This window comes from Medicago sativa, chromosome 3 (assembly GCF_051527215.1).
Source record: "Medicago sativa cultivar Bolivia chromosome 3, Bolivia_mono, whole genome shotgun sequence".
Taxonomy (NCBI): Eukaryota; Viridiplantae; Streptophyta; class Magnoliopsida; order Fabales; family Fabaceae; genus Medicago; species Medicago sativa.
This window is the reverse complement of record NC_140751.1, coordinates 101,257,176-101,271,874: the sequence shown is the minus strand read 5'-3', so window position 1 is coordinate 101,271,874 and position 14,699 is coordinate 101,257,176. Positions and strand designations below refer to the sequence as shown.

Sequence of the window (14,699 nt, the reverse complement as noted above, 5' to 3'; positions counted from 1 at the left end):
TCCTTCTATAAGCCAATTTACCACCTGGACCAGTGGTAGTAGTCTTTATTTCATTTTTACCAATTGCCAATCCCCCATACTTGTTGTCACGGATGTCTCCTGATGATTGTTGGTGCATCTGTTCTTTGCTTACTTTCAGTTGCTTAACACCCTCTATCTTTCCAACATCTTCAATCACTTCTTGTCTGTCTATAGATTCCACACTTTCCACCTCCTTAGATTGAATAAGTAGAGATTCAAGGGTTTTATCTTCGACTGTTTCTTCCACAACGTCAATCCGGTAACATTTGGGATTCTCATCTTGGTGCTTCATTGCCTCAAAGATATTGAAGACTACCTGCTCCTTATGGAACCTCAACATTAGCTCTCCACGTTCAACATCAATCAAAGCACGACCAGTTGCAAGGAAAGGTCTTCCTAGAATGAGTGGCATGTCTTCATCTTCAGCCATGTCTAGGACCACAAAGTCTGCTGGGAACACCAAGTCATTAACCTTGACTAGCACATCTTCAAGTATACCGAAAGGATAAGAGATTGACCGATCAGCTAAAGTAATGGTCATTCTTGTTGGTTTTGGTTCCCCACACTTAAGCTTCTTCATCATTGAAAGAGGCATCAGATTTATACTTGCTCCCAAGTCACATAAAGCTCTTCCAATGTCTACCGGTCCAATTGAACAAGGGATAGTAAAAGCACCAGGATCCTTCAGCTTAGGTGGCAGCTTCTTTTGAAGAATAGCACTACAATTCTCAGAAAGTGCTATGTTCTCATCATCCTTAGGCTTCCTTCTTTTGGTTAACAAGTCTTTCATGAACTTAGCATACAACGGCATTTGATCAAGAGCTTCACCGAAAGGAATATTTACCTGAAGTTGTGAGAAAAGTTGCATGAACTTCTTGAATTGGCCTTTATCCTTTTATTTCTTCTTCGAAAGGTGAGGGTATGGAAGCTTCACATATGATGGAATAACCTGTGGTTTGTCTCCATCTTTCAAAATTTAACTCTTCGACTTCCTCAAGATTGAATCTTCATCAATTAATCTCTCACTTTTTTCTCCCTCTATTTTTTTCTTCCTTTCGTTTTCAACTTCTCCATGATCATTTTATTTTTCAACTACACCCTCATCATTCTTTTCAACTACATCATTCTCCTCCACCTCAACTACTTCATCAACCTTCTTTGGAGCTTTTGGAACTAAAGGTGTCAAAACCTTTTTGCTCCTCAGTTCAATAGCATTACAAGACTCATTCTTAGGGTTATCTTTAGTGTTACCTGAGAATCCGCCTTTGTTTTGTTCAGCCAACTGCTTAGCTAATTGCCCCAGTTGAGTTTCAAGCATCTTCCTAGAAGCTTCATTGTTCTTTCTTTCAGCTTCTTGACTCTTCTTCATCTCTTCAAAGTTGCCTTGAGTCATCTTCATGAAGTTCATCATAGTTTCCTCAAGAGCGGATGGCTTCCTTTGTTGTTGTTGAGGAGGAGTTAGCATCTGAGAGTTCAAAGCATTGTTGTTTGAGTAGCTTAGATTTGGATGCTTATTAATGCCTGAATTGAAGTATTGATTCTGCCTTTGATATCCTCCCATGAAGTTAGCTTCTTCACTTGATCCTTCCGGAACACATTCACCGTTTGGATGTTCTTCACCACATAAGTCACATTTGATTGCAGCCACTTGTTGTTGCTCATGAGCCAAAGTGAAGCCTTGAAACTCCTTAGTTAGAGCTTCAATTTGTTTGTTCATGGCTGCTTGGTTAGCAAGGATAGCAGTTTGTTCACTCACCCCAAACACTCCTCTTTCTTTCTTTTTAGCTTGATCACGATACTCATTGCCAGCCATGTTTTCAATTAGAGCTTGAACTTCATGATCAGTTTTACTTTTGAGACTACCTCCCGCGGAAGCATCTAAGAACATTCGAGTGTTTGGTGTTACCCCCTCAGTGAAGATTTGGAGGTATTGCTTCTCGGTGAACTCATGATTAGGGCATCTCTTGAGAAGCAAATTGAATCGCTCCCAAGCATCATACAATGATTCACCTTCTCCTTGCTTGAAGTTAGAGATCTCCATCTTCTTGTCCCAATACTTAGACATAGGGAAGTATTTCTCCAAGAACTTCAGCTCTAACTCTTCCCATGTTTGGACAGTCCCGTTTGGAATTGTTAGCAACCAATCTTTTGCTCTTCCCGTCAAGGTGAAAGGAAACAGCCTTAGCTTCTTTTGTGCTTCAGTCACGGTGGCTGGTTGCACACAAAACTCACAGGTTTCAGCAAAACGGCTCAAGTGTTCATGAGGACTCATAGCTTCAGTCCCATCGAATTGCTTGTCCCTCAAACCATTGAGGACAGTTGTCTTGATGTCGAACGCTACGGGGTTAGCTGGTTGAAAAGTGTGGGTCAGTTGACCGCGATGAGTGGCTAACCCGTAGTCTCCAAGCTTAGGTCTTGGTGGTACAACTCCTTCTCCTTCCATCGTTGCAGATTTAGGAGAAGAATTTGTTTCAGATTCACTTGAGAGTTGCTCCGGTACTTGTTCTCGAACATCCGGTGGAACGGATTGAGCTAACCTTTGCGATCGGACAGCTTTCCGAAGTGCTCTAGCAGTTCTTTCAATCTCCGGATCGTACTCTAAGTCGTCAGAGCTCTGTTTACCTCGCATAAACAGCAAAATACCTTAGTAGCACTGCACAACGCAAAGTAATCAAGTGAATATGAAAACAGAAAAATAAAAATAAAAAAAAACAGAAAATTAAATTGCAAAAACCCTAAATTATAACGTAATTGCCTTGTTGAAATAATTCAACAGTCCCCGGCAGCGGCGCCAAAAACTTGATAGATCTCTGGCAAGTGCACCAATAACTATCGAAGTAGTAAAAATATCGTTCCCACGAGGACTGTTTTTAACTTCAATTATTCAATTTCGTTATAAAAGTAGGATGTATAAAAGTTTATTTTGTTTTGCCACTAGGCAGTAGATTTGGTTTGATTTTAAGAAATCAAATAAAAAAGAGTAAAGATTTGATTAAGAAAATAGGAGAGAGATGAGATCAGGTCTTCGAATCCTCTATGTTTCCCCTAATTGGTTACTGCACCTATTATTACTAATGATTCTCTAGTTTCACGATAGTTAACAAATTAGCCCTAATCAATCCCTTGAGTTAGGACCCTCTTTTTAAACTACAGCCTCTAATTCCTTAGGTGGTCTAATAATCATCAAAGGTTTAAGCACGTTAACCTAATATCACTAACAAACGATTATCCATTCCTAGACTAACCATGTTTATTAGAACAATTCAATTAGGTCTAAGTCGAAAGCTATGGTCAGTAGTCATTCGATCTCACAAAATCATGTTTATATTTGATCAGGATATAAAAAGCAGTAAGAACAATTGAATTGAATGAAAACTAGAATATCATTAATAAGTAATAGAGTTTCACAGCAACATATGATCAATTAGGGTTACATAGGTTCATCTCCGACCTAATTCTCTAAGAGATTTAGCTACTCATAATTGAGTTTACAAATAGCATAATCAATGAAAGAATTAAAACATACATAAACTGGGTTAGAGATGATGAAATCCTCTCCGCTGCAGCCTTCTGGGTGTTAAAATCGCACTTTCGTTCTCCAAAATCGTAACCCTTGTTCTTCAGATTGAGTGCAGTATTTATAGAAGTCATGGGCCTGACCCATCAAAATCGCGCCGCGCCTTGTTAATTGGCGTGCCGCGATTTCCCCTTTACAGGAAGTGTGTATTTTTGCTTCAAAAATCGCAGCACGGCTTGAAATTGGCGTGGCGCGATTTCCTTCGAACAGACTTCAAATTTTAAGCTTTTTGCACTCCAGAACAGTAAAAATTGCATGAGAACTCTATCAAAATGTCACAATAAGTCCCTAATATTACGTAATGACAGAATGTCATCACCAACCATTCCTTATCCTCCAAGGAACCAAAAAGACATTGGAGAAAGCTTCCACAACTAACTTAGAATCACATTCTAACAAAACAAAACTCCAATTCCTGTCCCTAGCAATCTTAAATCCCTCATCCCCCGCAACAAGCTCATCATACAAAGAAGATTGAATACCAGAATAAGAGTAAAAGATGTATCAAATTAATATAAATAACATTTATGTTCTATGTTTTAATCCACTGTCTAGTAACTCTTATACGAGTACAAACGTAACATATTACTTTTACACACCATCTTTTAAAAGAACAGAAATGTTGTGTCATGAAAAACATCACAAATGCATTCCGTGAAATGACAAGTTTAAAGTCAATCATATTAATTCAATAACCATCCGTGCATGGTTAGCCATGCTCTTTATTGGCTACTTTCATTTCGTGACGCTTTTGTGAACTTCTTTTCGAGGGACTTTTGTGAACTTTATTAACGTAAGATAAGATATTGCATTTTTCTTTTAAAAGATACAATTAGGCGGGGTTTCTTTAATTCAACTAGGTTGAGTTTACATGTGTTCATTCTAGGAAGGAGACTCATCAACGAGACCTGAGCTAGGTCCCAATTCAAACTCAACACTATCATGCTTAGAAATATGGATTTATCCTTCCATAAAAAGTGTGCGTTATTATCTCTCGCTCACATCATTCAAACTCTGATTTGAAAGTTGAAGTGTCTACAATGATTTATTTCTTCATCAATTCACTAGAGTTAGACTTTGTCGTTATTCCAAACGTTGAAGAGTGTTATAAACAATACACACTCTTTTTAACACACTCTATAACACACATTTTTTTTTATTAGATGAAATCAATGCGAATCTCACACTTTAAAAATGGTTTTCATATAAAATGGTGATATCTACATGGATTTCGCTCAATAAAATAGAGTTTTAAAAAGATAAGGTTACTAGCATTCCGTTTTATCTAGCCACCATTAAGATCCACTTAGGATAAAATTTGTTCTCATATAAAACCTTTTCTTTGTAATAAATCTAATCCTACAAGTTAATTACCACTTAATACTAATTATCCCAATAAAAGTAAACTGTTATTCCGAACAAACTTGACTTATTATATATCAGGCATTTCATAACTCCTTATGGTTCATCTCTATACTATTCCATATGTCCACTATGGTTTGTCTACATTGTTATTGAACAAAAGATAATTTGATGTTACCATATTACAGCTATGGTGCAAAGACATATACAGCTGGCAGAATTGGCTTCTTAACCACTTTTCCTATTTTTATGTTTACTATGCTTGCTAATTTATCTTCATGCATCACAAGTTCATTGCATGATCCAAATTTATCCATCACAATCCCCCAAAGCCTAAGTTGGCGGCAGGCCACTTAGCAAAAATGTTGGTTCTTATAGTAAATAATTCAGCACTTGTAGTTTTCCATGTATTCAAAAAACACAACTTTTCCTATTATTCATCCACTATTTCATTCTCCCCAATAATGCAATCTAATCCCAACCCTACAAAACGTTCATAACTCCATAAGATCAAATTGTATTAGGTAATGCTACGTTTAGCTCCTAAAGTAATGACCAATAGTATATACATGTATAACTTCGTGCATGGAGTGCTTAAAATTGCGTAGCATGTTCACTCGCTTCTTAGCCACCAAAAGAAATTGTTCACTTGCTTAATGACATCCTTAAAAATGATTACTTACAATATTATTGTGATTAAAAAATTAAGCATTAATTTAGATGGTAAGAGACAAGAGTTAAAAAAAAAAAAAACAAGAGAAAAGAGCATAACATGAATGAAAATGCAAACGTCTAGGCATTTTCCTTTGTTTGTTCTGCGAAGGAAAGGAAAATACGAGCTATTGGATCCTGATCCCGTTGTCTACATTCATAATGTGAATACGTGACCACACTCATTTGATCTGATTGTACACACAAAGAAAAGAGTTAGTGTAAATTATTATCATTTGTCGAATAATAAGACCAGGGCCGGCCCTAAGATTTTTGGTGCCCTGGACGAAACAATAAATTGTGCTCTTTTAATGATTTAAATATTTTTCTTCTTGCATTTCTTTTGCAAAATATTAATTTATAATCAAAGTTATCTAAGAATATTTTTTTCGATAGAATTAATCAAAATGAATTAAAAAGAAATATATCTATATAGTACTAACTACTAAGTAAAAATAATAATTTTGGTGCCCCTAAAAAAGTGGTGCCCTGGGCTGCCGCCCCTCGAGCCCGCCCTCAGGGCCGCCCCTGAATAAGACTACCAAGTATCCATCATTTCTTATTATTTATTATTATTATTATTATTATTATTATTATTATTATTATTATTATTATTATTATTATTATTATTATTTTATTTTTGGTGCAGCATTTCTTATCTTATTTATCATATATATTGACATTAGTTTCGGTATAATATATTAATTGACGTATTTAATAGCATGTTTATGCCATTTTATAAATATATAATTTTCTATCAAACAGTACGTAAAATTTTTATTTTACACCGTACAACTTAAGAATAATCTTTCCCAATTTTTTTTTTAAGAATAATCATATTATTAATTATATTTTTCTCAGCGATTCAATTTTTATAACAAGTTAGTATAAGGGTCTGCCTAATATATCCTTAACATATAGGATACTGGCCTGGTTTGGTGGCGGGTAAGAAAATAATTAAAGGATAAAGACTCACGAGGTTATTATGATTTAACAAGAAGGAAATCATACACAACTGCACTTTGGGATGAATAGTCCACATGGTTTAATTTTGTTATGCACACTCCAAACCCAAAGTGGTAAGGGTATTTTTGATGGTTAAGATAGAATAGAGATATGATATCATAAAGATTTGAATAAAGATACCACGGGATAGGAATATCATAAAAATATATTTTATCATGTATTTGATGCGCACATGATAACAAACGTGGTGCTATTTTATTTTGATAAAAAAAATTATGTCAGTGGGATTTTGAGAGTTTACCAAAGTCAGATCATGCCTTAAGACTCATCGAGCGCTAACAAGAAGACTTACTATAAATCAATTCTTTATTAATTGAGTCAATCTTCATCGACGATATTATTATTATTATTTATTTTTTTACAAACAAATATTATTATTTTATTGATACACACCTAATAATAACATGTTATATTTTCCCTCAAAAAAAAATAACATGTTGTATTTGTACATTAAATTTAAATGATAAGATTACTAAAAAAAAAAAAGATTACCCTAATTGTAATAAAATTACATATACTTTTTTTTTGAAAGAATTACATATACTTTTTTGTTTTCAAATTAACTTGTAATATTTTTTTAATTTGACAGGCTAACAAAAAATACAATTTAAAAAATTTGAATTTCAACCACACTCAGCTAGTCAGTCACTAGTCAGCACTAGATTGTCTTTAGTTTACAGCCTTGCCTTTCAACTATAAATAAAGAGTCCTCGATTCTCAATTCAGTGCACATTTTAAGAACAAAACCTTTTAAGTAATCAAGCTAATCCCTCTTTTCTAAATTGCTATAGCCATTAGCTAAATTGCTATAGCCATTAGCAATGGCTCTCTTTAAGCTTTTAGTTACATCTCTTCTGGTAACTTTTGCCATTCTCCATCTTGTTCATGCTTTGGACCAGCCGGTAATTCAAAGCTATTGTTGCTCTCTTCATTCTTTTATGATTTCCAAGCTCCAAGCGTTTTCTTTATAAAATAACCAATTTAATTTAATTTAATTACATGTGTTTTTGTAGGAACCGCATGTACACGCAGAAACTCAAGTTTCTTTTCAGCAGCAGATAGGTAAAATTACTATTCCATCAACTGCTTCTGTCTGGTTTTAATTATTTGCTTAAAGTGGAAAAAATATATAAAAACTGGACAGTGAATCAATTAATGAATAAAAATTATATGAACTAAACTAAGGAAGAACACATTCTTAATTATACAATACGAGAATGCAATTATAGCTTATAAAAAAAAAAAATCTAGTTTTTTAACGAATATGTATGCTAATGGGATAAAAGATTAGTAAAAAAGGTTAAATATTATAAAGAAACACAAATCTGTTTCTACTTCACATTAAAATCTTCAAACAAATTAATCTCTAATCAATTTTATCTAACTATCAAATTTATTTTAACCAAAAATATGTGTGTGAAGTAGATGATAAATTTGATATAAATTTCTAACTATCAAATTTATTTTAACCAAAAATATGTGTGTGAAGTAGATGATAAATTTGATATAAATTTCAGATTGCAATGGAGCATGTGCTGCTAGGTGCCGTTTATCATCACGGCCGCGCCTCTGCCACAGGGCATGTGGAACTTGCTGCAGTCGGTGCAACTGCGTGCCACCGGGAACTTCTGGTAACCAAGAAATGTGTCCCTGCTATGCCAACCAAACCACCCATGGAGGCAGACGCAAGTGCCCTTGAATTGAGTTGAATTCATCACTTCCTTAATTACCACCAACTCATGCAATGCAACTTATTTACATAAGTGCTACCCATAATGCGTCATAGGTAGAATAAAAAGTCTATGTGTGTGGAAAATAAATTCTGTTTTCAATCCTTTTTCTTTAAGTACTATTTCCAATTTATGTTGAATCGTTTGTGGTGTGTTCATGAATGTATTTTATAGTAATTGCGTGTAATCATATTATAATATTAGTCACGTTCTTCAATTTCCGGTGTATACTCTGAATTGTGATTGTGATAGTCTTGCGCTTTCTCCATTACATCTGTTATGACCACTTATGAGTGTTATCTATCAATCTATTCTAATTATTGTATGGAGGACTTCAAAAAATTCAATACCCTTTAATTTTAGGCTTAATAGCACTTTTGCCCCCTATATTTTGCCAATTGTGCGATTTTGCACCCCATTGTTTCAAACGAGCGATTTTGCACCCTATATTTTGCCAATTGTGCGATTTTGCACCCCATTGTTTCAAACGAGCGATTTTGCACCCCATAGTTTTCCCCCTTTCTGATTTTGCACCCCAAAAAATCATAAAATATTCAGTTTTTTTCCAAAAAATTTAAAAAATCGAAAAAAATTTAAAAAATTAGAAAAAAAAAATCAGAAAATATAATCAGATTTTTTTTAAAATTCTGGAATTTAATTTTCAAAATACAAAAAAAAGTAAATTTTCAAAATTTTAAAAAAATCTAACCTTTTTTTAAAAGGGTAGTGTTAACTTGTGCCCTAAGGGCACAAGTTAAGAATCTAAAAATGGAATTAAATCCTAAATTATGTCTTGGAAAGACAAGATTTTAAATTTTTAGAATGTTGAATGCGCAATTTCCAACAAAATGTTTCTATCTTTGGTTTGTTAACTTGTGCCTTGAGGGCACAAGTTAACATTTCCCTTTTTTAAATTGGTATCCAGATTTTTAAAAATTAAATTTTTTCCAGAATTTTTTAAAAAAATCTGACCTTTTTTAAAAATTTTGAAAATTTACTTTTTTTGTATTTTGAAAATTAAATTCCAGAATTTTAAAAAAAATCTGATTATATTTTCTAATTTTTTAAATTTTTTCGATTTTTTGGAAAAAAACCAAATATTTTTTTGATTTTTTGGGTGCAAAATCATAAAGGGGGGAAACTATGGGTGCAAAATCGCTCGTTTGAAACAATGGGGTGCAAAATCGCACAATTGGCAAAATATAGGGTGCAAAATCGCTCGTTTGAAACAATGGGGTGCAAAATCGCACAATTGGCAAAATATAGGGGGCAAAAGTGCAATTAAGCCTTAATTTTATTTGAAGAGACAAGACAACAAAATATAAACTTAAAACTTTAGGTTGGACCAAATATGTATTGGTCCATGATGGACAATGTACAAGAACAATTAGATTTTTGTCAATTATTTTTGCTTGTAATGTTGTAAATTTCTAGTGGTTTCTTTGTTACACTTTGTACTAGAGGGATTATTATTTTGGTGTTAATATATAGGCTAAAATATCCAAAGGTCCTTGCAAATATATCTTGTTTTACTTTTAGTCCTTGTAAAAAAAAAAAATTCGTTCCCGCAAATTTTTTTTTTGTTTTTTAAAAAGACCCTTGGGCCTAGTTAAAGTGCTAGGTGGCAGTCTGATGGTGTATTCTTTGCCATGTGGCGCTGACGTGACATTCTATTAATTTTAAAATAAAAATAAAAAAACAATTTAAAAAAATCTGGAAATTAATTTTCGATAATTAAAAACAAAAAACAATTTTTTTTATCAAACTATAAACAAGGTTCAATGTCATTTTACTAAAAAGATGGAAAACTGACTTCAAATGTCAATTCGCCCCCGCAAAGTAGCTCGTTTGAAGAATAATTCAGATTTAGATAATGAATAACGATATAAATTCACATATAGTATTGAGTTAGTCCATGAATGAGTTTATATTTGAAAAGTGCAAAAATATAATTGCGGTTGTTGTTGTGACGTGACGAATGGGAATTGTGTTGTGTGTTACTGTTTGTAATGTTACGTTAGGTTTTGCCGGCGGAAATAGAATGTGTAAGTGGTGGTAATATATTTCATTTTAGTTTCTTCAAAAAAAAAATGGTCAATTGCATTCTTTTGACTCTATTATTTTCTGCACCGGCTTCAAGAGATCAACCCACAAGTGGCTTAACTTCAACTTCAACAACAGCAACAACAGTAAAATGAAAGTTAGACAAAGTTTCTATTTCTTGTAAAGTTAAAAGGATAGTTTTTTACAAGACATGTTTTATATTTGTTGATTCCTTATTAAGTTTTTTTTTTTACAAAAAAAAAAATAGTTTTTTTAGGCACAAGTATGACTCTTTATTTTAATATATGTTACATTAAAATGGGAAATGTATAAACCAAAAGAAATGTGATCAGATATATACTCTGATGTATGTTAGATTTTATATATATATAAATTAATTAATTATATTTTGGTAGGGGGATGATTACCTTTTGAATGATGATGGTATTCCCAAGCCAAGTTACCCTATTCATTGGAAGGGAAAGAATGGTTTATATTGTGTTATACAGGAGAGGTTTCTATGGAGCTGCCGCCGTAGATGCAAAAAATATAGCAAATGATGTGAGATCCATTAGGCACAATCTGTGAAATTCAGAAACAACATTAGATATGATTACGATGATCCATCTGCATATTGTTGTGATCGTTGATTAAATGCCAGTTTGGATCAGAGATACTCGAGCATAATTTATAAAAATAAAGATCAAAGGGGAAGAAGAGAGAAATACTCAACTCAAGTATAACCTCCAAACATATGGGAGTCCAATACAATTTTTGTATAATTTTTATTTGGTATTAGAACTTGCTCCACAATTTATTTTGTTACGTGTTCCTTGTGTGTGTCTATATATATATATATATATATATATATATATATATATATATATATATATATATATATATATATATATATATATATATATATATGGGTGTGTTTTTTTTAAAAAAGTATGCTCCAATTATGTAGTTAAAATGTGTTTAAATCCATTTTTGTCTGATTGTTATTTGACAAAATTACTCTTGTGTTCTCGTGACTTAATTTCATGTAACAATTTAGTTAATTTTCCTTTTAACTTCGCTCTTTTACGTTTTTAAATTTTACATCGTTACCGTTTTAATGAGGTTTTGCTAGAAATTCGTTAAAAAAAAACGACTTTTAAAAAAAAAAAATTAAATACTTTTGGCTCTCCTATTTAAAAACAAAAATGAAGTTTTGACTCCTGTATTTTAAAACCCAACTTTTTGGTCCTCTAATTTTCAATTTTCTTCAGTTTTGACTCCTGTATTTTCTTCAATTTATTATACATGTCATTACCAATTTTTTTTAATTCTATAATAAACATCTTAAAACTAAAAAATATCATTTAATTTTATAATTTCTTCAAAAAATCATTTAATCTTATAATAAATAATAAACATTTAATTAATCTAGAAATTTGATCGCCTTCGTCATCTTCTTTATAGTTCATCATGTTCCTCATCCTCTTCATAAATCAACACAGATTTTTTTGAAACTGAATGAGCAATTGATTGGCTGCAACACGATTGGAGGATATGATATTATGGTTCAACACATGTAATCTTCATCTACCTTCATTGCCAATTCCATTTCCTCTAATCTTCACTTATCTGTTGTTTTGTTCCCAAATCATCGGATGACTATGGGGATGCATGAATGAATGAACAAGTGTCCTAGCGAGTGAAGATTCGGTTCTTTTTTCGTAGACTCTCTTGTCCTCTTAGGGTGTGTTTGGATTGAGGGATTAGGAGGGAAAGGGAGGAGAGTGTTTACTTTTCTTTTTTAAATTACGGACTATATAACATGTTTTTCTCTAAAATAAAGTAAGTGTGATAGATGTATTATATGACCGTTTATCATGTTAATGTTAACTTTTTAAAAAATATTTCATAGTACCCGTAATTTAAAAATGAAAAGTAAACCCTCCCCTCCTTTTTCCTCCTAAACCCTCCATCCAAACACACCCTTAGTGATTTGGAGAATTTGTGTAAATTTGTTTCAGGTTTATTTAAAGAAAATTTAGGGTATATTGAGAATTTGGAGATTTTAATTTTTAAAGATGTTTTAGATTATTGAAATGATTATGATTGGTTTGAGTTTATTCATTCCACCGGGAAGAGATCTTCTACGGCGCAGTTATTGTCATGTGAAATCTCAATCCCATGCTTTTCTTGTAATTAATGTAGTTTTAATCATTAAAAAGAAATTAATGGTGTGGATGTGCACCAGACCTGCTCCATTGAAAACTTCACAGGAGACATGCCCCATTCTACCGAGGGTGACTTTGAAAAATTTCTATTGATTTATGAAAATGACGATGAAACAATGAAGATGATGAAGACATTCAAATTGATAGGTTAATTAAATGTTTATTATTTATTATAAGATTAAATAGGGAAAACAACATTAAAAACCAGATGTTAATATAGTTGAAACAAATGTCCAAAAACCAGTTCTCATTAAAATAGGGAAAACATTATTCATTAGGGTCATCAAACTAAAAAACAGATCTAAAAACCAAGCTGATAACAACAATAGAAACCATATGTTAATATAGGTTTATGGTGAAAAAGAAGGGTTTGTCAAAATCAAGAACAAAACTGAAATTTGAAAACAAAAGTCAAAAGAAATGATAACATTTGAATGTAATATGCTTCATGAATGTAGAAAAGAAATTTGATAACCTGTGTAAAAAAATAGAATGTGGGGGGTCTCACATAGTGTTTAAATTGCGGTATTTGATTTTAAATACCTGATAATGATGAAAATAATAGTAATTATTATTTTTAATTCATGAATATCACTCCCCATAATTTTAGTTTATGTTGGTTGTGATAAGATTGAGAATCCAACTGAATTTCCTATCTTTCCTTTGTTAGTGGATTTGTTTCTTTTTGAACTTATCCGCCGATTAGTTTGTTACTTGAGCTGATCTGTGAGTTGCTTAAATTTTAAGTTTACTTAATTCTTAAGTTTCTCCAAATTAGTTAGAAACTCTCCCTATAAAAGGAGAGCTCACCTAGTTCAAAAATCACATCAAAGAGTTTCATTGAGTTGTCGGGAACTCTTTCTCTCTTCTCCCTTTCTTGACTTGTGTTGACGAGTCTTTCTTCTCTTCATCTCCTTTTTCTGTCCCTTCGGAATTAAGAGTGTTCTTAAGACCATAGTCCATTTTCGGTTTAATGTCCCTTCGAAATTAAGAATGGTCTTAAAAACATAGTCCCTTCGATAATATAAGTCCCTTCGAAATAAAGAGTACTATTAAGATCATAGTCCCTTTTTGGAATAATAATGTCCCGTCGAAATTAAGAATGAATGATCTTAATGGTATATAAAATATTTCAATATTTTTCTATTTGAGGAGAAATGGTGGTATCACCATATTTGAGTGGTTGTAGTGTCATATTGATGTTTTGGAGAAATTAAAGTTAGAATGGTGGTAACACCATATTTGAGTGGTCTCGGCACCATAATAGAGTGGTAACAATACCATATTAAAGTGGTTTCAGTATTAAAGAGTGGTCTTAGTACCATATTTGAGGGTGTAATTCTCGAACGGTTTTCTACAGTGCAGTAGTTAACCACACAGTTGTAGCTGGGCTTGTTTTATCCTGGAGGCGGCGTGGTTGATAGCCTGTCTTGCACAATTTTGGGCAGTGCCACGAAACGTCTTAAAGAGAGCGACTTGGTCGTGACTCAACCTAGCAACAACTTCGGTAGATAATAGAATTTGGAAATCCAAATACAACAGTTTGAAAATCCAAAAACAACAGTAGGATCTTATTAACGAGTGTCCTCGATGCATTTTTTAAGGATTCTAAAAGAAAAATTTATTTTATTAAAAAGTTAAATATTTCGATTTCCAATACATTGATTACACATATTTTTATAAAAAGTCACAACTTAAAGATCACAAAGAATGTCCTAGGAGCACTTGTTAACATTTTTCAATAAAGTAAGGTTATATTAGAAGGGTAATGTTAACTTGTGCCTGAGGGCATAAGTTAATGAAACAAATATAGAAACAGCTCATTGGAATGTGTGCATTACATTTAATCTTTAGTTTTTTAATGAGTTGAATGCACAAAATTTTATGAAATATTTTTTCTTTTAAGTTTCTTAACATAGGGCACAAGTTAATACTACCCGTATTAGAAAGATGGATAATAGTGTAAGGTGATTGATTGCTAGATGACAAATTGATATTTGA

General features: G+C 32.6%; 1 protein-coding gene and 1 non-coding gene across 2 annotated transcripts; both read left to right on the top strand.

The window, feature by feature from the left end:
- Nucleotides 1–1,964: 1,964 nt before the first annotated feature.
- On the top strand, nucleotides 1,965–2,071 carry LOC146942984 (small nucleolar RNA R71). Its single transcript, XR_015033777.1, has one exon. It is a non-coding gene; the product is annotated as a small nucleolar RNA R71 (small nucleolar RNA).
- Nucleotides 2,072–7,420: 5,349 nt separating this feature from the next.
- LOC146942983 (snakin-2-like) lies at nucleotides 7,421–8,644 on the top strand. Its single transcript, XM_085757077.1, has 3 exons — nucleotides 7,421–7,599; nucleotides 7,711–7,759; nucleotides 8,215–8,644. The coding sequence occupies exons 1-3, from the start codon at nucleotides 7,519–7,521 to the stop codon at nucleotides 8,394–8,396; spliced, it is 312 nt and encodes a 103-aa protein (XP_085613203.1). The 5' UTR covers nucleotides 7,421–7,518; the 3' UTR covers nucleotides 8,397–8,644.
- Nucleotides 8,645–14,699: the final 6,055 nt, after the last annotated feature.